This window comes from Pollachius pollachius (assembly GCF_949987615.1).
Source record: "Pollachius pollachius genome assembly, chromosome: 18".
In the NCBI taxonomy this organism is placed as follows: domain Eukaryota; kingdom Metazoa; phylum Chordata; class Actinopteri; order Gadiformes; family Gadidae; genus Pollachius; species Pollachius pollachius.
The window spans coordinates 3,579,448-3,605,586 of record NC_136951.1 but is presented as its reverse complement, the minus strand read 5'-3'; the positions used below and the strand labels follow the sequence as shown (position 1 = coordinate 3,605,586).

General features: G+C 44.1%; 1 protein-coding gene across 2 annotated transcripts; it reads left to right on the top strand.

Annotated features, from left to right (window-relative positions):
• The first annotated feature begins 6,040 nt into the window (after window positions 1-6,040).
• Window positions 6,041-26,139, top strand: ugcg (UDP-glucose ceramide glucosyltransferase). 2 transcript variants are annotated; one of them, XR_013812621.1, is made up of 10 exons: window positions 6,041-6,266; window positions 14,472-14,616; window positions 15,549-15,651; window positions 16,375-16,476; window positions 17,441-17,553; window positions 17,978-18,156; window positions 20,196-20,282; window positions 20,751-21,131; window positions 21,736-21,814; window positions 24,917-24,933. XR_013812621.1 is itself a non-coding variant. In XM_079755871.1 (10 exons), the coding sequence occupies exons 1-10, from the start codon at window positions 6,169-6,171 to the stop codon at window positions 25,085-25,087; spliced, it is 1,185 nt and encodes a 394-aa protein (XP_079611997.1). In that variant the 5' UTR covers window positions 6,041-6,168; the 3' UTR covers window positions 25,088-26,139. The 2 variants fall into 2 exon arrangements, 1 of the variants encoding a protein (XP_079611997.1); XM_079755871.1 differs by having other exon boundaries at window positions 20,751-20,858; window positions 24,917-26,139.

Sequence of the window (26,139 nt, the reverse complement as noted above, 5' to 3'; positions counted from 1 at the left end):
CTATCCAAAGGCAGCTGGAGCTCCCGCCCCAGCATAAGGGAGGCTGGGGAGACTCCTGTGGTGGCGTGTCGGGTGGCCCAGTAATGCAGCAGCGTTTGGAGGAGGCTGGTGGTGAGTGTGCACCCTTGTGCCAGATGGGCCCTGATGCCATTTTTCAATGACTGGTTCAACCGTTCCACCCCCCCATTCGCAGCCGGGTTGTAGAATGCTGTGCGAATGTGGCGTATTCCTTTCCCCTCCAGATAAGAGGACAGTTCGTGGGAGACCATCTGGGGACCATTGTCGGTCGTGATCCTCTCGGGCAGGCCCCACCGTGCGAACAGAGAGTCGAGAATGTCAACCAACACCTTGGCTGTGACCGAGCCCACAGGCGCTACCTCTGGCCACTTAGAGTGGAGGTCGTAGAAAACGACGAGGAACCTCTGGTGATGCGGTACTCCAAGCAGCTCGCCGCAGATGTCAAGTTGTAGGTGCTCCCAGGGTTTGGATGGCCAGTCCAGTGGTTGCATGGGCGGGGGTGGGGCTGGGGCCCTGGTCTTACCACTAAGAAGGCAAGCAGTGCAGTCCTTGACCAGGGTCTCGATTTCCCTATCGATGCCTGGCCACCACACCACGTCGCGACACCGCTGTTTGAGCTTGACTATGCCCAAGTGGCCCTCGTGCGCCATAGCAAGGGCACACGCCCGAAGGGCACTCGGGACCACAGTGCAGAGCCCACGAGCGATGCAAGTGTCGTTCCAACATGACAGTTCGTCCCTGACCCTGGAGTAGGGGAGCATCTCATCTGGTACCCTCACCGGCCAGCCCTGTCTGATGTAGGTCGAGAGTGTAGAGAGGGTGGGGTCGTCAGCTGAGGCGTCCTGGATCTCCCTCAGTGACACTGTCTCCTGGAGGGGTGTGTGGAGGAGCTGGACGAGGTCGTGCTCGGCCTGGTCCTGACCGGGGGCCAAATATGGATCTGGGGGTGAGTTGGGGATTGCACGTGACAGCAGGTCAGCCACCACGTTGTCCCGACCCGGCGTGAAATGCAGGCGGAAGTTGTACTGCTGCAGGCGGTCGGCCCAACGATGGAGACGGAGTGGTTTGTGGCCGGTGCCAGACGTGGCTAGGAGGGTGGTGAGGGCCTGATGGTCCGTCCGTCCCAGAGGCACGCTAGGGCTTCCCGCTCCCCTACCGAGTACCTCTGTTCCGTGGGGCTGAGAGCCCGTGAGGCGAAGGCGATCGGCCTCTCCATACCCCCTTGCAGCTGGGACATCACAGCACCGATGGCCATGGCGGAGGCATCACATGTGACGAGGGTGGGGCTGGCTGGGTCAAAGTGCGTCAGGACCGGTGGTGTGGTGAGCTGGGACTTCAGGAGGCGCACAGCGTCCGAGCAGGCAGACGACCAGAACCAGGGCTCACCATGTTTCAGCAGCTGTCGCAGTGGTGCAGTCGTGGCCGAGTACTGTGGCAGGAAACGTAGGTAGAATGCTGTCATACCCAGGAAGGAGGCCAACTGAGTGGCTGAGGTGGGCTCCGGGACACGGTGGATGGCCTCTGTGTTCGAGTGGAGAGGGTATATGCCATCAGCCGAGAGACGGAACCCCACAAACTCAATGGCCGGGGCAGCGAAGACACACTTCTCGCCGTTGAGTGTGAGGTGGTGCTTGGCCAGTGCACTGAACACTCTGTGGAGGCGCTCGTCGTGGCTCTCGACAGTGGCCCCGTGAACCACGATATCGTCCAGGTAGATGGCCACACCCGGGATCCCAGCGAAGATGGAGGCCATTATCTTTTGGAAGCAGCTGGGGGCAGAGCTTAGACCAAAAGCCATGCGTTTGTAACGGAAGACCCCTTTGTGGGTGATAAACGCGGTGAGGTTGCGGCTCTCAGGGTGTAGTGGCACCTGGAGGTAACCCTGGCGGAGGTCTAATTTGGAGAAAGTGGTGGACCCGTGGAACTGGGCGGTGAGCTCCTCCATCGTTGGCAAAGGGTATTTGTCTGGGATGATGGCCTTGTTTACCGCTCTTAGATCCACGCAGAGTCGCAGCCCCCCAGACTTCTTCTTTGCCACCACAATGTTGGAGATCCAGGGCGATGCATTCACCTGCTCGATGATGTCGCCATCGAGCATGCTCTGTAGCTCAGAGGAGATGTCATTGCGGAGGGCCAGAGGAGAGCGGCGGAGGGGCTGGATGACAGGCGTCACCTGCGGGTCTAACAAGGGCTGGTGGGCGAAAACATCGAGGCAGCCCACACCGCTGAACAGCATGGGCCACTGTTGCTGCCAGGGGATGGTAACAGTGTGAATCTCTGAGCCAGCGGTGTCTAGCAGAGTGAAACCGAGGCTGTTGAAAAGGTCGAGGCCAAGGAGGTTGGTCCCGTGGCGTGCAATATTGAACCTGAAGAGTGGCAGTGTCTTCTCTCCGTATTTCACAGGCAGCTGAAGGGAGCCCACAATGTCAATCTTTGAGTTGGCATAGCCACGCAGAGTGGTGGTGGGCTGCCCCAGTGGCTCGTGGGAAAAAAACTGTGTGTAAGTCGCCAAGTTCAGGAGGGACACCGTGGCTCCAGTGTCTAGGAGGAGCGGTAGAGTAACATCACCAACCATCAACGAGCATGTTTTAAATGGCGCTCGTCCTGAGCTAACATTGTGGATGATTGTGGTAGGTGGCTGGGAGGCTTTAGCTGGGGCAGACCTACAGACTTTGTGAAAGTGGTTGAGTTTCTCGCAGTTGGAGCAGGTTTTACCACGGGCAGGACAGATCTGAGCTCTTGAATTGTGCGCAGAAGAGCCACAATTCCCACATGGCTGGTGTGGGTGGTCACGTGACTGAGAGGCTAGTAATATGTTCTCCTCGCTGCTGTCTACACTCACGTGGAGGAGGGGCACCCGTGACTCGAGTGGGCCCGCTGCCTTGGCCAGTGCTAGAGAGTTGGAAGAGGTGGATAAACTAGCTGCACATTCCAGAGCAGATTCAACCTGAACTGCAAGGTGTAGAGCTCCTGCTAATGTTAAATCATCATTTTCCAGTAGGAGTCTTTCCCTTATTTTGTCACAGTTCGTGTGCAGTATCAGGTGGTCCCTTTTCATTTCGTCCTGTAAGGCCCCGAACTTGCACAAGCTAGCTAAACCTCGTAAATCCGCCACAAACTGCGTCACTGACTCACCCGACCGTTGGTGCCTCCGTCGGAATATGACGCGACGGAGCAGAGCACTTTGTGAGGCTGCGAAATGTGCTTTTAGTAGCTCCACGGCATCTGTGTAAGTTGTTGCGTTGCCGAGAGTTCCAAACATGCGCTGTCCCTCCGCTCCTAGGCAGTGCAGCAAGAGTGCACGTTTCTTTACTGTCGAAACATCTTCTAAGCCGGCAGCTAGAATATATGTTTCGAACGAGGAAATCCGGCGAGGCCACGGCACCGGTGGTTCTCCCGGTAGGGCCAGGAAGGGGGAGGGTGGTGGTAGGGAGCAATCAGCCATCTCTCGTCGCCAATGTTATGTTTGAATAACGGAGACTGAAGCCAGAGCTTACTTGGAGCGTGCTCTCCGTTTATTCACCAAAACGCAACTCGCTGAAAACAGGTACGGTCACGTGAATCGCACGTTACCGTAAAACACATTGCACTGACGCAGCAGTGCCAGATGTAACATCTAGGTGTAGTGGTTTTCAATCAGGACCAGTTCTAAGATGGTCCAGATGCAAAAAGGAAACAGTGAAATCTCCCCTTTTTGGTATTTAATAGTGGTGCAACGGTTCACGGGTTACCCGTGATCCGTACGGATCAACCCCCACGGTTCGGGACGCAAGTGATCCGCGGATCGGCTGATAAAAAAAAAAAGTTGTGCGTTCACGTGATCATCGCATGTTTAAAGGACTATTCCGGTATTTACAACATCATCAAGTAGCGTAGCGAAATACAGTTTCTGTCATGTTTTATTTGGCGTTCCGTAAATCCCATTGAAACGGAAACCGGAAGCGGAAATGTTTATGTTTGGTTGTAGTCTTTTCGCTTGGTTCTCCGTATCAACAGTAGGGCTAGATCCGAGCGAAAAGACTACAACCAACCCCCCTTGCAATGAGCAATGAGTCTTCCAACAGAAATCAACGGATTTACAAAATGCCAAATAAAATACGACAGAAACTGTATTTCGCTACCATACTTGATGAAAAAAAAATGAGGATGTCTGCATTGCCTGGGGAGAGTGTAGACTCTAAACTCTCCCCAGGCAATGCAGACATCCTGAATTTAATTCAGGATTATTTACTATCGATGTTAAAAAGAAGAAGGAATAATGCCTTAGGTTGCAATTCTTTTAAATATTGACTATGTTTAAAGGAAATAGGATTATTGCCTAATTTTTCACTTTATTTAGTTTTTACACATTTGAAGAATTATTTAAAGTCACATTTGTCTTGTTATCTTTTTTATTGTTGTTGATCCGAAAATGATCCGACCCGTGACTCAAAAACCGTGACACGATCCGAACCGTGAGTTTTGTGATCCGTTGCACCCCTAGTATTTAAACTAATCAAATAAAGGTTAAATAAATTGTAAACTGTGTTTTAAAGACTGTTTAGACTCTCTTAGATAATCTAGACCAATTAAAGCGGCTTTACCGCGACTGAAGAGGTTAAACGACGAAGAATCAATCGCTCAATGCCGCTCGTTAAGAATCCCTTAACCTTTTCCTTAACTGCCGAATCGGATGCTGCGAACCGGATGCAAACTTCAGCGTCGTGGCCGACGAGATATTTATCAACTAAGTTTGACTATCCGGAATTAACATTTTGATTAGTTGGAACTTTCATTCTTGATATCTGTAACATGATTCTGACTAATCGAAACGACATATATCTGCAATGATGTCATTGAAAACGACATTCAACTCATCACACATCTTAAATGACAATTGCAGATATCTGTAATTCAATTTTGACTAGGCAGAATAAAAGGTAAAGATATCTCAAACGTCATAATATTGCAAGCCAATTTGACATAAATTTGCATGACTGGATGTGTTGCAGATATCTGTAATTCAGTTTTGCCTAGTAAAAAAGAACATTTTGGATATCCGCAACTACATTCTTCCAATCCACAATTGTCATTTCAGATATCCACAAAGACATTCCTCCTAGGAGGAATTACGTCACGTTTGCCATTCATGTCTATGGGTTTTTTCATTACAGATATCTACAATTCAATTGCAGATACCCACTATGTGAATTTTTGATATCTGCAACTGAATTGTAGATATCTGTAATTCCAGTTAGAGATATCTACAATTTGATTCTGACTAGTCATAAATCCAGTTTAATTCACCTCAATTCAAGATATCTACACGTCCCTTTTCAGATATCTTAAATTCAGTTTTTACTAGGCTAAATGACGTTGTAGATATCTCTTACTGGAATTACTGATATCTACAATAGGTGAGGTGAATGGAAAAACACATTTCACATGGTTAATGAGTGATGTGTTGCGCCCACATCCTCATGATCTTCAAACCGCTTATCCGGGGCTGGTTCGCGGGGGGGTCGACTTCCGTTTCCTTTGATCATATATGGTTAATTGGACGCGTTTCTGAATGCAAAATGGATAATTGGAGTCGTTTCTGAATGCAAATGGCCTGAGCGTGCACGAGCATAGCCTTAAGAACTGGTGGGATTTATCAAGATAGATTACTTACTGATGTGTGTACGATTGCCTTGCGAACGGTTGGCAATTACCGATTTTTCTGCACTAAAGCACATCCTACATTTCATTCGTAAGAGAGAATTTAGAGCCATTTCGACGCACTGTTGATGAATGCGGCCTCAGATGTCCAGCAGGAAGGAGGACCTAGTAAAACGTCAGCCGAACAGGCCGGACAAGAGTAAGAAAATAATTTAAATCAGCAATAACATTAGGTGCATTACACAGTAGGTGCTTGGTCCCTAATAATACCAATGCATATTATAATTATATCAATATATATATATTGTTACTTTTTCAGGGGCGGAACCAACCGCCAGTGGACCGGAAGTCTCGTGATGGTCGCACCCAGCAGTCAGCTGATCGACGGAGGAGACATCCGGGCCGCAGCTTCTTCCACACCGACCGTGGACTTCTTTACCTGCTCGACGTCTCGTTTCCCCGTACACACCTCGCCCCTAGAGCCGCGTCCTCCCGGGGGATAAGCCGGCCATGGCCCTCATGGACCTGGCCATGCAGGGGCTGTCCGTGTTCGGCCTCGGCCTGTTCTGCGTGCTGTGGCTCATGCACCTCATCTCCATCATCTACGTGTGAGTGATGCTAACTGGTGCTAACCTCACTGCCAATAGCACTATGCTAATAACATTAATATTATTATGCCTGATGCTAACAACACTACGCTGTTAATAACGATGCTAACTCGGTGCACGTCAGCTGCAAACTCGGAGGTATCGATAGTCATCTGAATTTCATAGAGCTACGCCCAATCCAACTGCGTTGATACCGGCATGTAACGGTGGGGTTACCGGCATGTTACAGTGGGGTTACTGGCAGGTTACTGGATGGTATGTTATCATGGGTTTACCGGCCTGTTACTGTGGGGTAACAGCATGTACCTGTGGGGTTACTGGCATGTTACTGTGTGTCCTGTTACTGTGTGATTACTGGCATGTTAAAGTGGGGTTACCGGCATGTAACCATCGTTCCGTAAACAAAATACCTAATTCCTCCTCGGCAATTCCTCCTTGACATATCTACATATGATGTATGACCTCGACTTACCATAATGACAAACTTAAAGGTCCCATGGCATGCTACTTTATGGATGCTTTTATAAATGGGTTAATGGGCCCCTAATACAGTACTTGACGACGTTCAAGAAATCCAGCCTTGGTGCAGAATTACAGCCACTACGAGCCAGTCCCACAATGAGCTTTCCACAAACGGGCCGTGTTTTAGAGGCGGGTCAAGGTGGAGGGGTGTGGCCCTGAGCAGCTTGCGGCCACGGTACCATGCACTAGTGTTTACAGTGGATGTATCGCAATGGCTCGGATTCATGATATCATCCAGAGGCGCACACAGCTTTTGGCCTTGTTCTGTAAATATTCTAAAACACTCCGGGTGCTCCGGCGGAAGTCCTAGAGCTCTATATCTAAATAATATAATATATAGATATCTATATAATATATATTATCACCGCCGAAAGCTCTGTGCGCCAACGGATGATATTATGAATCTCAAACAATTTTGTCGGGTTCTCCGGGCAACAATCCCTTCCTCCTCAATGTCGCAGTTCAATCTAGACTTCAGGGAGTCAAAGCCAAAGTTCCTTTTCCCAAATTCTTTCTCAACCATGGCCGAGATAACCCCCACTATGAGTCTCGTTGTGGGAGTACCAGAGACGTCAGAGAACCCAACGCAGTCTAGTCTTTTCACCAAATGGGAGCTTTACATTTTACATTACCTTTTGTTGCGTTTTATGCGCCGTAACACCAACAGCAGTGTGTAAGTGTACAACACTTGCGTTGTGTGTATATTCACACACATGTGGCGCTCGCATAATCGTAGCTCATTGTCTCATTGGCGGGCCAAATTCTCTGGGCGGGCAAGGCAGAGAAAGGGCAGGTAACCTGGCCCCTTATGACGACATAAGGGGCCAAATTCGAAATCGGAGCGTCTGAGTTTTCATTTTTCAAAGGCGGAGCAGGATACGTAGTGCTCGTTTTGCACCTAACGTAATTTCTAGCCACTAGGGGACCATAGGCAGGCTAGTGGAACTCATAATAATGTTAGAAAATAAAGTGAAATTTTCATGCAATGTGACCTATAACGTTTATACATGGATGATATTCTGTTTATAATCAAATTGGTAAGAAATATGTGAGGTCTATAAATGTGTGGGTGAAACTGCGTCTTAATGGCCTTAGCTATTGTGTACGTGCATGATGTATGGCTCATTTCTGTCTTTAATGTATACCATATGTTGTATGGCTCACTCAAACTGGTGGATTAAAAGATTCTTATTATTAGGATATTGGAAGACATCTCAGTGAAGTGATGTTTAAGCAATCTGAATATTTAAAGTTTACATTAAACCATAATCTATATTGTAATGGTTAGTTATACCATGACAAATTATAAGTAATATTTTAGTTAATCCTTTACCTGTTTAGAGGGTTCTTTTCTAGGTTTACCCTGTTAACCCTTTACCAAGTTAGAGTTAACCCTTTACTATGGTAACCATTTACTTGGTTAGAGATAACCCTTGGCTGCGTTAACCCTTTACCAGTTTAGGGTTAAACAGGTTTGACCGTAACGTAGTTTTGTAACGGATCAGTGATCCGTTCGGATCCCCCCTCCCACGAATCGGCCAGCATGTGATTCCCCCCATTAATTCCATGGTATGAAACACCGATTTACTGCCGCTCTAACTTTTTGAACTGTTTTTTTTTTAAAAAAAATTTAAACGTAGTGATTTCTCTTTAATGATCGTCAACAAAGTAATCATTTTATCACTGTTAGTGAAATAACTCCCCTATTAGTACATTGTGCCATATGAGAACGAAAGTTCATCAATCATGGCCACACATCTAACCAACATCCTCCTGGCATGTCAATGGCGGCAGCCAAGGCACAACAACTTTTCAACACTGCATTTAAGCAGCCCTTTGCTGCAGTATCAGACCATGCCAAAGCTAAAACCAAATCTATTGGGATGTTTATCGCTGGAGAAATGAGGCCATACTCCATTGTATTAAACAGAGCCTTTTTTATGGTGAAAGTGCTTGAGCCACACTACGAATTCCCTTCTCTTCTCCGCTATAGTATGAAGATCTTGTCGGTTCTCTATGAGCATGAAAATCTCCAGATTGTCGTCGAAATATGCAAGGCATCCTCCATCCTCTACTCAGCACACACGGTTTGAGCTCAAGGACAACGGAAAAATACATGACTGCTCACTAACCCACAGCAGAGTGGGAGATATGAAGTTTGATGCTACGGAAACACCCCCGCTATGAGGGTCACACTGGCCCCAATCTGGCACCAGTGTGAAACCGCATTAGTGCAGTAGCAGAGTTAAAGCTAGAGATGCTCAATTGCAATATTCTGGTCGACCCGGAACACCAAGAACCAAGTAATTGCCGTGACTGATGCTGTGCTGGGGCCACGGATAGCTTGCTTTGTACATGTGATCAATTTAGCATCACTAAGGAAAATCTCAGTGAACCAGATGGACCGCCCCCTTGGGAGGATGACCAAGGTGGATTTTGGGTTCAATGGGGTCTTGCAGATGGTGGCCAACCAAGCACCGATGATTGTCAATGGGATAAGAACGTCTTTGATTATCTAACACTGAAGAAGTATGTACTGACAACAGGGAATATAATTTCCCCACAGGATCAGTTCTTATTACATATTCAATGAACACAGTCCCTCCGATTAACAAAACAAGTGGCCTATTTTCTTTTGTACCCAAGCAAAATAAAAAAAATCCTTAAATACATGGTCGCCCACTTTGTTTTAAAACAATGTCTGCACAAATTCCAGTACAAAAAAAAGAAGTTTTGTGAGACAGACAAATTGACTTCCAAAATATAAAACCTACCAACACCTTGGCAAATGCGTCTGTAAATGCAAACTTCAAGGATTCTCGATAATGTGCCTCTCTTTTGACTCTAAGTCATTTGTGTGAATCAGGCTACTAGTTTGGTTGTATTGACGAAAGGGCAGTCTACAATGTAGACTGGATTGTAGAGATGAAACGGAATGTACATTTAACATCATGATTATCGTGACCAATCATTTTGAACAAGGCAATCTGCATGAAAGTACAATACAACCATATGTAAACAAATCCTATGTGCAGGTGTTGACATTGCTTAGATGGCAGAGGACAGCTGATTTGGAACGGAACAACAGCTGTTCGCTTCCACGGGGGAAAAGTAAGGAACTCCAACTTACTTAGACCTACTAATTAACGTTCAAAAGCTATTAAATCTTCAACAAAATATGCAGATACTGTCAATCGGTTACAGGGAGTATATAGGGATTATTAATGTTGTTTTTGATGGTGTGTTTTTCTAGAACGAGTATTCGAAGCCTGAAAAATGGCATTCGGGCCAGCCCTACTCATTGTATGTCTGTTCTCATCTTCATTAACAAATAAGGTGCTCCTGCTGACCTTACATCCTGTATGTATGCATCTTTGCTCACTTGAGGTTGAAATGAAAAAATGCAGCATATTCACTTTGTCTGGATTGAGTTGTGATCTGCGAGGGGAGACAATGAGCCTGCTGGCACTGAACAATTGCTCTGATGGCAGGCTGGCTGCTGGGAGGCACAAAAGCTTAATGGCAATCCTTGCAAGGTGAGGCAGCTCTGATGCATGGCTCCGCCACCAACTCATTAGATCCTCTTCTGCTTGAATGAATGCCAGAGACGGTTAGACCCAGATCTCACTATTTGGCAGCAACAAAGCCAGGACTTTCCCCTCTGATGGCGGGTGAAGGTGCTCCTGGTGTGCAGTTTTTCTTCCCTCACCTTTGCAGGTTCCAGCTGTAAGCCCTCCTGTACACAGCGATCCACTATGGCCATGTCCATGACACTTCTTGCCTCCTCTGTATTTGTGGCTTAGGCCTTTTCATTACCATCTCCTTGGGCAGGGATGGCTTTGTTCTTTGTCCTAAGAACATCACAGGTGATATGTGTCTCTGAGGCAAGTGCGTCTATGAACTTGCTCAGAGGTTGAAGGAGCCGGCGCAGTGACTCCATGACACTTAGATCGGCATCCTTTTGTCCTCTTTCTCCAGCAAGTGTCACACAGACAGGCTGATGAAACGCTCCAGCATCTTGGATCATGGATCAGAGCTTTTTGTTGCATGTTGAGTGTTGGCTGGCCTTTCCCTCAGTCCTTCTCTTCCAGGTCTCTTTGAACCAGATGATGGCAGGACTGGACTGCTGATTTTGAGAGCCTTTGAGATGGCCAGGTTCAAATTTAGGCACCCAAGCCAAGCCTTGATCATGTCGGTTGCGTTGTCTGTGGTTATATAGACCAGATCTTTCTTGTTCATCCCCCAGCATATGCTCAAAAAACGCTGATGTTTTGAGCTGAGTGATCTTCTGGGAAAAACTGTCCCTCCAGGCAGTTTGATTCCAATTGTCAGTCTTGGGTGAGGTTTTGGATATTGAAGCTTATGTAGGGTTGAGCACGCCCACTTCGACTGGTCAAGAGTTCAGTAGATGCAGCGAACCATGTGCCTCGAGCCAAACATTTTCCAACATCACCTTGAACCTGTTGTAGCTTTGGGATTTCAGTCTTGGAAAACAATATTCTTGATGGCTCTTTGTAGTGAGAAGGGATGCAGCGATTAACCGGTTTCACTATTATATATGTCTATATGTAATATGTGCTATTGAAAAGTCACGGTGGACAATTTAAATTGTCTGTGCAACATGCAGACTAGGGACAGAACAGAAGTGAAATTACACCAGACATGCACCAGCTTGAAATGCTGTGCATGTTCTATGTTTGAGGGGGGATCAAGCATTGAAGCTTTGGATCTACCCCAAAACTGCCTGCTGTCATTCATCAGTGTGGGAGTTGTTCGGATACACAAAGAATGACCAGGGGTTGTTCAAGAAAACGGATATCAAACATGAAAAATAAATCCGAAAAAAGTTACGGCTAAAGGTTCTTTTACACCAAATGAGAAATGCCATAAAAACGCGATCAACCCGATTCGAATGGGTGGCATATTCCTATATAATCTCACCAGTGAAAGACCGATGGATTTCTTGACCTATATAGCCTAGTGAAGACGAGTTTATGCAGCATCCATTCACGAAAATATTCTATACATTTAGAATATTCAATTATACTGGAGTTTTACATAGTGTAAAATAGTTTAGCAATGGCTTTCTGCAGTGGAGGGGATTAGGATAAGTGGGTGTGTTTTGGAAACACTTGTTTAGTGTTTCAATAAATAAAAAAGGCTATCACTCTCTCATAGAAAGTTGGGATATAAAATGAAACAGTTTTGATGTAACTGCACAATTCCCTCTTATCAAAAGCAACCAATAATATAGCTGCGAGCAGCAATGTGGGTGTCAAGCATAATGGGACTCGGTAATCGGTAATAACGACGGCTGGTGGAATGAACTAGAGCATTATGCGAGTACGCGTCAATCTTTACCAAATGGAAAATGACCCTACCTAGAGGTAAGGGCGCATTATCGTCTGCCCGACAGAACAAATGACACAAATGCATAGGGATATTCGGAACAATATCCCTAACAGAGACGCAATGTTAACAAGCATCCGTTCTGGAGGTGGTTCATGAAGCATCTAATCCAGTAAGAATTGCAGTTTATGTAAGTGGGTGGAATGGTAAATAAAGTCGTTGTTGTTTGATGTCCCCCTGAGGTCAAAGGTCACCAAATTGTTTGGATGCCCCCAGAATGATGTCATGAGTCTATGTACCAAGTTTGGCTATGATATGTTAAAGAGATGCTGAGAACAGGCTTACTTCCTGTTTGGTGGCTTTGCCGTCAAGTTTGATTGGCTGTCATGGCCAAAAGGTTTTGAATTAGAAAAAGCAGTTTGGCACATTTGTTCAGCTTGGTCTGAAGATCATATATGGGAAATTTCATGATGATTGGACATAATTTGTGTCCTGTTGATATGTAATATTGATTTTGACAACTTTCAACATGGCGGCCAATTTTTGATGTTGCCATGGGAAATATTTTATGAGCTATATGGGGCAGTCTGACAGTATCACCAGACATAGAAAATAAGTTTGAAATATACTCATGTGAAGAGAGAGGAGTTAAAACACGTCTTCGTTATTTATAGCGCCCCCTAGAGGCTAATGGTCACCAAATTCATTGAGTGTCCCCGGAATGACGTCATAGGTCTCTGTACCAAGTATGGATATGATATGTCAACTTCCTGGCTAACTTCCTGTTTGGCGGCTTCGCGGTCGAATTTGATGGCTGTAGCGGCCCAACGGTTTTGAATTTGAAAAATCCTTCGATGTTTTCTATCAAGCATGGCCTGAAGATCATGTGTGCCAAGTTTCGAGATGACTGGACGAAATTTGTGATAGGTAGCATTTTGAAGGTTTTTGACATAAAACATTTGAAAATCCGTCATGGCGAAAATCGACGACATAGGGTGCGTTGAACTCGGCTTGGATCAAGGAATCCAATGATATCTTGTTTGTATCTGTGAATATTGGATGAATGGGTCAAAAGTTATAAACATGAATGCATGTCCAACTTTGACCTGTTGGTGGTGCTAGAGCTGATGAGCTAGCGACCTCAAGCTAGCCCTTTGCTTCATGGGCTAATGGGACTGTCCTGAACCAGTGTGCCAAATTTCACAACTTTTCACCAAGGCGTTCTATGGGCTGCCATAGACTCCCACTGAAGGATAATAATAATAATAGGAAAGCGTACGAGAACAATAGGTTGTCTCGCAACTTCGTTGCTTGACACCCAAATATAACCGATATTCACATCCCGCAGTGCAAGTAGCTCCGGCTGCCATCCACATTAGGAACTTGTAGACTTCCAGCACTAAACCATGGGATTGAATTCAGTGCAGTGATTAATAATACCTGCATAAGAAATGTTACCAATTACAGTCTTTAATTTTCACTAAAACTGGAACCACGATACAAACAATAATGGGAAAAAAGTAAGACCTTTTAATGTTGTGGGGAAATAATAAAATGGAACCCATCCGTAGTGTTGTGAAGTAAATGAACGCATAACAATCATGAAACAAAACCATGGTGAGGCACGGCAACCTTCATTAGCCTCAGGAAACCTCTCCACCATTTGAAGTAGCATTATGTCCTTGTCCTGCATAGTAGTATTAAGGGCTGCAATGAGGTATTCAGCATTTTTTGAGGTGGATGCATAAGCAGCCTTTCTCTGAAGTGTCTGTCACTATAGAAGAGAACAGCAAATGCATTTTGGTGTTGCATTGTTATTCACACTCTCTCACACTATCATCTGTGTTGCATTTGAGTATATGCAATCACCCCATGCACAACTTGAATAAATACAAATTAGACTTAAAGAGCCAGTGAACCCAAAACCGTTTAGTCCGATCTTCACCAGAAAGGGGTCAAATCCTATTTTATTTGCCATGCTTCCCCAAACACTGAACGTTCCACTCTGCTTTGTGTTCTCTATTTGGTAATCTATCTAAGTCTGGTGAGTCGTGTGATCCATTGCACCATAGTTACCCTGGTAAAGGGTGAGGGCTAACTCTAACCCTTTTCCAGGAAAGAGATTACCCTTTACCAGGTTTACCATTTACCAGCTTAACCTATTACTAGGTTAGTTAACCCTTTAACCGGGTTAACCTGGAACAAGGTTTACCCTGTACCAGGTTAAACTAAACCCTTGACTAGGTTAGAGTCAATGCTTTACCAGGGTTAGTCTAGGAGTGCTCCCCTGCTGTGTGTGTGATGTTAACTGGTGTGTATGTGTGCGTATGTTAGACGGCTCCACCTCCACCAGCGCCACCCAGAGCAGAAGCAGCCATACTGCAAGCTGCCCGCCGTCTCGCTGCTCAAACCCCTGAAGGGAGTCGACCCCAACCTCATTAGTAACCTGGAAACCTTCTTCACCCTGGACTACCCCAAGGTACTACCTAACCCACTACCTAACACCAATGTACTACCTACCCCACTAGCTAACACAGGGGTACTAGCTAACACAGGGGTACTAGCTAACACAGGTGTACTAGCTAACACAGAGGTACTAGCTATCACTGAGGTACCAGCTATCACTGAGGTACTACCTAACACCATGCTACTACCTAACACCATGCTACTACCTAACACCAAGGTACTAGCTACCACACTTCCTAACACCAAGGTACTAGCTACCCACTACCTAACACCATGGTACTAGCTACCCACTACCTAACACCATGGTACTAGCTACCACACTTCCTAACACCATGGTACTAGCTACCACACTACCTAACACCATGGTACTAGCTACCACACTTCCTAACACCATGGTACTAGCTACCACACTTCCTAACACCATGGTACTAGCTACCACACTTCCTAACACCATGGTACTAGCTACCACACTTCCTAACACCATGGTACTAGCTACCACACTTCCTAACACCATGGTACTAGCTACCACACTTCCTAACACCATGGTACTAGCTACCACACTACCTAACACCATGGTACTAGCTACCACACTTCCTAACACCATGGTACTAGCTACCACACTTCCTAACACCATGGTACTAGCTACCACACTTCCTAACACCATGGTACTAGCTACCACACTTCCTAACACCATGGTACTAGCTACCACACTACCTAACACCATGGTACTAGCTACCACACTTCCTAACACCATGGTACTAGCTACCACACTTCCTAACACCATGGTACTAGCTACCACACTACCTAACACCAAGGTACTAGCTACCACACTACCTAACACCAAGGTACTACCTAACCCCATGCTACAGTCAACCCTTGACTACTATGCCGTACACCAGCTAAATTATACAATGTGTGTGTGTGTGTGTGTGTGTGTGTGTGTAGTATGAGATCCTACTGTGTGTCCAGGATAACGATGACCCTGCTGTTGACGTTTGCAAAAAGCTTCTGGGAAAGTACCCTGCGGTGGACGCCCGCCTCTTCATAGGTAGGACCTTATCGTTCAGTTCAACTGGTCTTATCAATACCACTTGTGGTATACGATCACTCCAACATGCATTCACAAGTGTCCAAAACCCCTACACTGTCTGACCAGATAACTACGTCATTAAACGCACCATGCTCATGCCACATAATAAGTGAATTAGATTCCAGACCAAAGTAAGTTCGGGGAATTTCTTTACTTTTGTAGGGAACAGCATTTTACTAGGTGTGTAGCTAGCCTAACCACAACAAAACCTTTTTGCAGTATATTCGATATACCTCAAAAGGATCCACCAGCATTCCCAGTCGTCGAATAAGTCTTATTTTTTCCACATCTCTGCGATTGGCTGACAACCACAAAAATATGTTTAAAACCCACACAAGAAAAACCACCACAGCTGAAGACGGTATTGGGAAACTCATAACAACTGGCAACAAACTTGTTGCGTCTATTTCCGTATATGCCGTAGTAGTCGACGACTACTTACGATGTAACTTGGTCTACAAGGGTTGTAGGGGAAGAATTCCCCATGGCCCTCTGTTTTAAGGGGCAAGTCGAAGCCACTTAAAAAACAGGGGTGAAGAGAATTGAGATTGGGCCTATATCTCAACTAATTATGACACTATCCCCACTATCATTCCAACTACCTAGACACTGCCTATCCCCATACTCCTTGTCTTCAAGTTCATGTTTTGGTTTCCTAGTCTGTGTGTCCTTGTCTCCTAGGGGGTAAGAAAGTGGGCATCAACCCCAAGATCAACAACCTGATGCCTGCCTATGAGGGTGCCAAGTACGGCCTGGTTTGGATATGTGACAGCGGCATCAAAGGTAAGTACACGCCCATTTCCTATGTTACACTAGATTTCATCTGAGCTTTTTAGCTCTTAGGACACGCCCACCTTCCTGTATGTTTTATCTGTTAGGACACGCCCACATCCCTGTATGCTTGTTAGAAGTTAGGACACGCCCACCTCCCTGTATGCTTGTTAGCTGTTAGGACACGCCCACCTCTCTGTATGCTTGTTAGCGGTTAGGACACGCCCACCTCCCTGTATGCTTGTTAGCGGTTAGGACACGCCCACCTCCCTGTATGCTTGTTAGCGGTTAGGACACGCCCACCTTCCTGTATGTTTTATCTGTTAGGACACGCCCACATCCCTGTATGCTTGTTAGAAGTTAGGACACGCCCACCTCCCTGTATGCTTGTTAGCGGTTAAGACACACCCACCTCCCTGTATGCTTGTTAGCGGTTAGGACACACCCACCTCCCTGTATGCTTGTTAGCTGTTAGGACACACCCACCTCCCTGTATGCTTGTTAGCGGTTAGGACACACCCACCTCCCTGTATGCTTGTTAGCTGTTAGGACACACCCACCTCCCTGTATGCTTGTTAGCTGTTAGGACACACCCACCTCCCTGTATGCTTGTTAGCGGTTAGGACACGCCCACCTCCCTGTATGCTTGTTCCTGATCAAGTGGCGGGCAGGACCATATCTCCCCAGATTAATCAAATGAAGCGGAGCTCACGTCAGCATATTCCTCGAAATTCCACAAACCTACCTTAATTTGTGATTATGTGTCACGTGATTTTATTAATTATTTGTCTCCTTTCTTAAAACAAAAGAAAAAAGTGACGAGCTGGATTTGATCACACTCTCCGATACAAAAATATAATGTTCATGGTGTAGGACCACAGGTGGTCCTACACCACCGAGCAGCCTTTATACACGGCTGAGATGGGTGTAGCGCTGTGATAGGCTAAGATGTGACAGGCTGAGATGTGTGTTCCAGTTAAAGCAGACACCCTGACGGACCTGGCCAATCAGATGACGGAGAAGGTGGGGTTGGTCCACGGCCTGCCGTACGTCGCTGACAGACAGGGCTTTGCCGCTACGCTGGAGCAGGTGAGTGCTCACAACTAGCTGCTAGCACAAGGAACCAATAGCATAACTAGTTATTGGTAGTACTAGCATCACTAGCTACTAGTACAACTGGTTACAAGCACAGCTAGCAATTAAACAAGGCTGAATATGAGCATAACTAACTAGTAGCATAGCTAGCTGCTAGCACAGTACTGACACAACCAGCAATTTAGCTAGTAAAACTAATATTATTAACTAGCTGCCGGAACACCTAAATATTGTCACACCGTCTATGGATGTGCACAACCAACATGTTCATGGCTGAATAATGGGTTATTATATAATAATAATTGGATAATCAATATATCTATCAATAGTTCATGGCGCACTTCTTCGATTTGTCTAGAAATGCTTTTCTCAGATAGGAGACTTCTGTGATGTATTTATATGTTTATCATGTGTACAGGTGTACTTTGGGACATCCCATCCTCGCTCCTACCTGTCTGCTAATGTGATGGGCATCAAGTGTGTGACTGGGATGTCCTGTTTAATGAGGAGGGATGTGCTGGACCAGGCTGGGGGCCTTGGGGCCTTCGCTCAGTACATCGCTGAGGATTACTTTATGGCTAAAGCAATTGCCGACAGGTATGCTCACATCTATTTTACTTGATATCTGGGTCTACTGGACCTCTGGGGTCTACTGGGTGTACTGGACCTCTGGGTCTACTGGACCTCTGGGATCTACTGGGTCTACTGGACCTCTGGGATCTACTGGGCCTCTGGGGTCTACTGGGTGCACTGGACCTCTGGGGTCTACTGGGTGTACTGGACCTCTGGGTCTACTGGGTCTACTGGACCTCTGGGTCTACTGGGTCTACTGGACCTCTGGGGTCTACTGGAGCTACTGGACCTCTATGTCTACTGTGTCTACTGGACCTCTGGGTCTACTGGATGTACTGGACCTCTGGGGTCTACTGGGTGTACTGGACCTCTGGGATCTACTGGGGCTACTGGACCTCTGGGTCTACTGGGTCTACTGGACCTCTGGGGTCTACTGGGGCTACTGGACCTCTGGGGTGTACTGGACCTCTGGGGTGTACTGGGCCTCTGGGGTCTACTGGGCCTCTGGGGTCTACTGGGTGTACTGGACCTCTGGGGTCTACTGGGTGTACTGGACCTCTGTGGTGTACTGGACCTCTGGGGTCTACTGGGGCTACTGGACCTCTGGGTCTACTGGGTGCACTGGACCTCTGGGGTCTACTGGGGCTACTGGACCTCTGGACCTCTGGGTCTACTGGGTGTACTGGACCACTGGGGCTACTGGACCTCTGGGGCTACTGGACCTCTGGAGTCTACTGGGGCTACTGGACCTCTGGGTCTACTGGGGCTACTGGACCTCTGGGTCTACTTGACCTCTCTGTATCAAAATGTACAAATTGATAGGCAACATGAAAGTTACAAGTGCATGAAAAAATGGGAATTAAGTCAACAAATGTTGGTTAATTTACTCTATTCAGAAATCAAGCTACTTGCTCTCTCTTTTGTTGAAACAATCTCTGTTTCCACCCTGTCTTTGATGATGGTGAAGTTGTCCACCGAAGTGTGCTTCAGCTTAAACCTTTGTGTGCCTACTTCTCCTCAAAGATATGTCAGGGTTCTTTACTTGATGGGCTTGGAGTGGTCCTTGTCCTCCTCCACAGCCAGGACCAGGCTGTGGAGGAACATGCTTGACAAATGAGACACACGCACACTGGATACTGCATCAGTGAATTCAATGAGGATGGAGAACATTCTTAATGGATTCCAGCACTTCTATGACTTGCCAAGAAAGTTTCTGGGAACAATGGACAGAGGACTGCAGCTATTCTATGCTGCTCCAGTACTCACTCAATCGTGAGCTCCCTTTATACCTATCTTGTAGCACATGAGGTCTTCATTTCGTGTTCTGGAAGTTTAGTCTTCCTCTGCATCTTGAACCAATCCTTTCCCGATTCCTGGAAAAGAAGGCACACATATTTTGGCAAACAGTATGGCCTGCGAACCAGAGATCCTAAAAATGCAAAAAACATTTAACGTTCAAAAAATAAAAATTAATGGGACTAAATTGTATTCATACAATGAAACAATTCAATTTTAAATTACATTTCAATAGCGACTTCAAGGCCTTATCCTGTTTTTTAAGTTGTCGGATCCACTTGAAGTCTGGACCCGCTTGACGTCCGGACCCACTTGACGTCCGGACCCACTTGACGTCTCAATCTGCTTGACATCTGGGCAACTGCAGCACATAAGCAACACAGCCATTGGTCTTTATCATCAATGCAACCTAGCAAAAATCTTGAAGGACCCCATCGCATACATAGGGATGCAATCAAAGAAGCGAAAGCCAGATGAAGTCGTCTATATTTTTGAGACCACCAAAGAATACAAAACAGGATGTGTTTTCACCACTTCCTGATTGAGAAAAGGGGCTTCCACAGATGTTGTTGAAGATGTCGTTATTGCGTGTGTGTAATAGATTCAGACAAACCATGGAGAGCATGTTAAGTTTTACACAGATGCACACATTTTCAGCCGCACGCACTGTACAAGGCATATAAGACATATTGGATGGTTAGCTCATTGCTGAAAATGCCAACAAACTTCCATTGTTTTCTATTATTGTTTTTATTATTATTTTAAAGAGGCTGGAGGTTTGCCATGGCAACTCAGGTGGCGATGCAGAACTCGGGCTCCTACTCCATTGGTCAATTCCAGTCACGAATGATCAGGTGAATATAAACAAGTTTCATCTTACAAACGCAGATTGTATACAATAACTGCAATCTAGGTTTGTCAGTGTGCTGAGCTATTACCTTTTCATCTGCGTGTATATGCCTTTAATTTATTGCCTTGACTTACTAGCTGTGTTGTTGTTTCAAAAAGGACCAAGCTAACTACCGGTATTGTTGTTTCTAGATTGGCCAAGATAACTGTTTGTGTTTCTAGATGAGCTAAGCTAACTGTATGTGTTGTTGTGTTTCTAGATGGGCTAATCTAACTGTATGTGTTGTTGTGTTTCTAGATGGGCTAAATTAACTGTCTGTGCTGTGTTTCTAGATTGGCTAATCTAACTGACTGTGTTGTGTTTCTAGATGGGCTAATCTAACTGTCTGTGCTGTGTTTCTAGATGGGCTAATCTAACTGTCTGTGTTGCGTTTCTAGATGGGCTAATCTAACTGTCTGTGTTGTGTTTCTAGATGGGCTAAACTACGTATCAACATGCTTCCGGGTACGGTGGTGGAGCCTATCTCGGAGTGCTTTGTGGCTAGCCTCCTCATCGGCTGGGCAGCGCACCACGTCTTCAGGTCTTTAACCCTTACCCTTCAGTTTTCTTTTTCCAGGTCTGAATTTTATCTTAACCACACGCTCACACCTATGTTAACCACACTTACCCTTTTCTGAAAGCTGTATGCCGTGATATCTGTTATATTGCGTTTACCTGTCTTACCCAGATTTAGTTCAATTCGTTTAATTCCATATTCATCATGTGCTTCCAGAAGGGGTATTCACCGGCTAGCCATTTTCTTTTGGTTAGCGTCTTCCACTGACTTGAAGAATGCAGCCTGGCTCCTGTTCATGTGCGGGGAAAACAAAATAAGAATTCCAACGTGTATTCAAATAGTGGCTTAATCAAAACGAGTGACAGTAACAATATAACAAGATTGTTGTTTGTCTGTCTGCAAACACATAGATAATTCCACTCTCTTTTCAGCGCTGTGATTGTAAGGCTATCTGATGTTAGGCTGCTGGCACAATGATACTATCAGCTGCTACTGGCTAGGTATTCTACGTCCAGGGTAACCGCTTAGCAGGGCCACTTCACAGATATCTCATTATTTTAAACCCATTAACATTTATCTGAACCACCCTAGCCCTTTACTTAACCACACTAACCTTAACTAAAGTAACCGTTATCCTAACTTCACTTGGCCGTTTCTTCACCAAACTAACCAATTTCTTAACCACACTTGACTTATCCGAACCATGCTGCTATCTTAACTAGCCCTTATCTTAACCATGCTAGCGTTAATTTTAACATGCTAACCCTTTTAAAGATTTTAAAAAATGCCAAGATCGGTTGGTTTGAACTAATGTTAATAGTTCAAAACCTTTCAAAACCGCTCACTTGTTCTAATAACTTGATGGTAAATCAATCTATATGATGATGATGTGTTCTTCTAGGTGTGACATCATGGTGTTCTTCTTCTGTCATTGCCTCGCCTGGTTCATCGCAGACTATGTCCAACTACGAGGAGTCCAGGTACTGGCCTCTCAAAGTTATAATCTTATCTAGTAGGGCTGGGTATTGCCAGGGACCTCACAATTCGATTCTTTAGGTCTTCATTCGATTTGATATTTATCCAATTGCTTCAATATTGATTCAATTATACGTGCAGATGACAAAAATACCTAAATATTATTTAGAATTAACCATTTCAAAATGAAAAACCATTTCGTTGTGCTTTAACTAGCAAAAAGGGAATACACCTTTGTATAGTATTGTTCCTGAGCTAAACTTGCAGCATAAAAGTAATAATCATAACATGGACAAATGTAAAAGGGCATGTACATTTAGGCATACTCGCATCTAGATTACAATGACTGAGTATGCTTCTTTTCTTTTTTTATGGAAATAATCGATTTCAAAATAATTCTGAATTGAAATTGAATCGAGAACAAATAAATTGCAGTGCATTGATGAATCGATATTTTTACCAAGCCCTATTATCTAGTTATCTAAAATTGTAATCATTGGTTATAAGGTGTATGCTGCATGCAGTGCTCAACTATTGTTCTTCTTTGGCTTTATTCTTTCTTTCTTTGTTTTTTCTTTCTTTGTTCCCTTTTCTATCTTTCTTTGTGTGTTTGTGTGTTTCTTTGTTTCTTTGTTTGTTTTCTTTCTTTCTTTCTTATTCTCTACAAATTTTTGGGACCCTACTCCTTCAACATTTGTTCACCTAGAGACTCCATTCCACTTTTAAAATGTTCATTTTAGTTGGAATTGCACGCTACCATTCAACATTTTACAATGGGAGGACTGCCTCGCCCCACCCTCCCTACTACTTTAGACTTTACAACTGGGTCAATTTCTAACCAAATCAACACACTTGTATCTTCAAATATATCTAATCACAGTTTAACTTTGTTTATTTTCCGTTGGTCTCAATGACTTGCATTGAGGCTAGAGCTTGAGCACGTTCTATTCACGCTCTAGCCCAAGGTGGATATCACAAAAGCTAACCATTTCAGACGTTGCGGAGCATAACAATGTCAATATTTAATACAATGCTAAGCTTAAAATGGTTATTTCTTGTAACACTGGCGCTACAATTATTAATCGATGAAAATATGATTGCTATATATCGGGTGTTTGTGTGTGGCTAAAGGCTTGCTGCTTCTTGCATATCCTTTGTATTTCAGGTAGAAGCGAAACGCTAACGTAAACTATATTTTTCATGTCACACAAACCATATGTCATATGAAAGCTGAGAATCTGAGGAATTTAAGATCAATTGAGCATCAGTCAAACCAACCAACAGAATGATTTCAATAGCAAATAATCGCATAATATAAAACCAAAGTCAGTTTTATTTTCCATCCCACAAAACAAACTAGCTTACTCAATTAATGTGATGGGGTAGGAGAAAAGGCAGCCAAACAGCAGTCGCATGCTCTCTTCTGCTGGATGAGAAGTCCCCCATCTCATCCACCAGACCTAGGTAAGATCCATATTCAGGATCTATAGGGCTTATCTAGGTTGAGCTATGATCAGGTATTCACAATGAAGCTCCTGATACCTATTTTGTATTTGTAGGGATTCTTATTCTAGTTTTAATACCCATACCTCAGCCTGTGACAGTTCAGCGATGAACTTTGGCCAGACACCCTTTTGGAGGAAGTCTGTGCCTTTCCACCGCAGGGAGGACGGTCACAATTATCTTCTGCTGACATTATTTAAAACCCCCAAAAGTATCTGCTCCAAGGGTAATACTTTCCAAAGTAAAGGCATGTTGGGGATCGGGCCAAATTTAAAGGGTAATTCCGGTGTAAAAAGGATTTGGGATATGTTTTGTATGATAACGAGTTGAAATGTTCGTTTTGGAGCACAAAAACCGCATATAGACGCATTCTTCAGTTGACTGTTTTTAGCCGATTCTATCAAAACGCTATAAACCTGGAACGATGGGGGCGCTGGTTATGGTAAAAACTAAATCGCTATTTTAAACCACTTAAAAGGCTAAAAGTAGCCCGACACTTCTTTGGTAGTATAATAAGGGTCTTAACATATAAAACGAGGCATTGAGAACTTTGTTAGTGTACAGATTGTCTATTAAAAAGGACATTTTATACACACAATACCATCAGTAGATCACCCGTCGACGCCATTTTGTTTTTAAGGCTCGATAAATAGATTGACGAACAGAGCTTGCGTGTTGCTGATAGATGTCATAATCTCTGTGTTCGTCAATCTACCTGTCAAGTCTTGAAACAAAATGGCGTCGACGTGTGATCTACTGATGGTATTGTGTGTATAAAATGTCCTTTATAATAAACAATCTGTACACTTACAAAGTTCTCAATGCCTCGTTTTATATGTTAAGACCCTTATTATACTACCAAAGAAGTGTCGGGCTACTTTTAGCCTTTTAAGTGGTTTAAAATAGCGATTTAGTTTTTACCATAACCAGTGCCCCCATCGTTCCAAGTTTATAGCGTTTTGATAAAATCTGCTAAAAACAGCCAACTGAAGAATGCGTCCATATGCGTTTTTTGTGCTCCAAAACGAACGTTTCAACTCGTTTTCATACAAAACATATCCCAAATCCATTTTACACCGGAATTACCCTTTAAACCACTGCAGCCGCAAACTGACTAGTTGTTTAGTTGACTACGACATGCACTAAATCACACACACACTCCCGTTGTACTTCCATATTGGTCAACTACATTCATAGACCTATAATTATCGCTTTCTTTGAAATGTATTGATCATAAATCTCGGTAGCAGTTTGCCCTACCAACCAATATTTACTTGCCCTGTATTTTTCGAATAAAGGTTGGTTTTTAAAACACTGTATGCTATGATATGCCATCACACAGCCTGTGATGGACTTATTTTAGTTATCAAACAGGGAACCTCAAAAGCGTTTGTCTCCGATAAATGGAGGAATTAGAGAATTCTCCAAATGCCCACAAGGCACCCACTTAATATAACCCCCTCCATCCCGACCACGTCAGATGCTATACAGCTTTACATTTGGATTAAAAAGTGAAACTCTATAATTATTTTGTGCACTTTAAATACATAGGATATTGAGGTGAAAGATCCCAGTTACCTATGTCTGGTACTGTGTGTTTTCAGGGCGGGGCGTTGAGCTACTCTAAGCTGGACTACTCGTTGGCCTGGTTGATCAGGGAGTCTTTGTCGCTACACATCTTCCTGTCGGCGTTGTTGGACCCCACGGTCAGCTGGAGGTCCAGCCGCTACCGCCTGCGCTGTGGTGGCACCGCCGACGAGATCATCGACGTGTAGCAAACCGTTGCCCTTGGACACCACCAAGACGAATATGTTTAATATATAGAGGACTTTTTCTCAAAGGTTGTTTTCTTTGAAAACACACAAACCAGGAAGTAAGAAAATGTGATTTTAGTTTAAGTTTTATATTGGTGTGTGTGTGTGTGTGTGTGTGTGTGTGTGTGTGTGTGTGTGTGTGTGTGTGTGTGTGTGTGTGTGTGTGGTAGGTACAAATTTGTATTATTAATATTTATGTTTTATTGGTGCTCTTAGAAACTTGGAAAAATGAAAGACTCAGAATCCGTTCAAATCTTTCACAAATGAAAACAATTTGAACTGTTTATTTTTTCATACATTTATAAACAGTTTGGTGTACAACTTTTACATGTGACAAGATTGAAGGTAATAACAAAATTGCAATTTTTCTTTTTTTCTTAAAATTGATTTTGATGTCATTGTTAACAATAAAAAAGTAATTAGGATAAATGTATCATTCCAAATAATACTTTGCTCAAAAAATAAATAAAATTGCCAATTTTAGACTTTGTTGTAGAAATATTTTAATTAGATTTCTGACATCCAAATTGGAGCTGGTTAGAACTTCTCAATGAAATGTATTTATTTATTTAAACATTTCCATTTTGTTGATTAAAAAAAGAATTGATTAAGAGATGTGCGCAAAATAGGAAATAATTTTAATTAATGAGTTTAAGTAGGTTGAATTCTTTGTACAAATTAGATTGTAAGAATGTTTTTTTTTTTATTGTAACATTTTGATTTTGGGTTAGTAGTTACTATGATTAAAAGAAAACATAGGAAATGCAAAAACACTTTTTACATTTGAACTAGTTGGATGTTTTCCTTATTTGTTTCTTTTATTATGGTGGGATTCTAATAATTCAAACATACGTTGAAAAATATATATTAAAAAATTGGTTTTCTGAATAAAATGCAGGATTGTTTTTGTAGTATTTTTGTTTTGTTTTCCAAGAAACATTTCCTCTGCCTGTGTTTCTACAGATGTGTTGTTGAAACTGTTGGGGCTGAATAAAAAAAAAAGCAAAGATGAA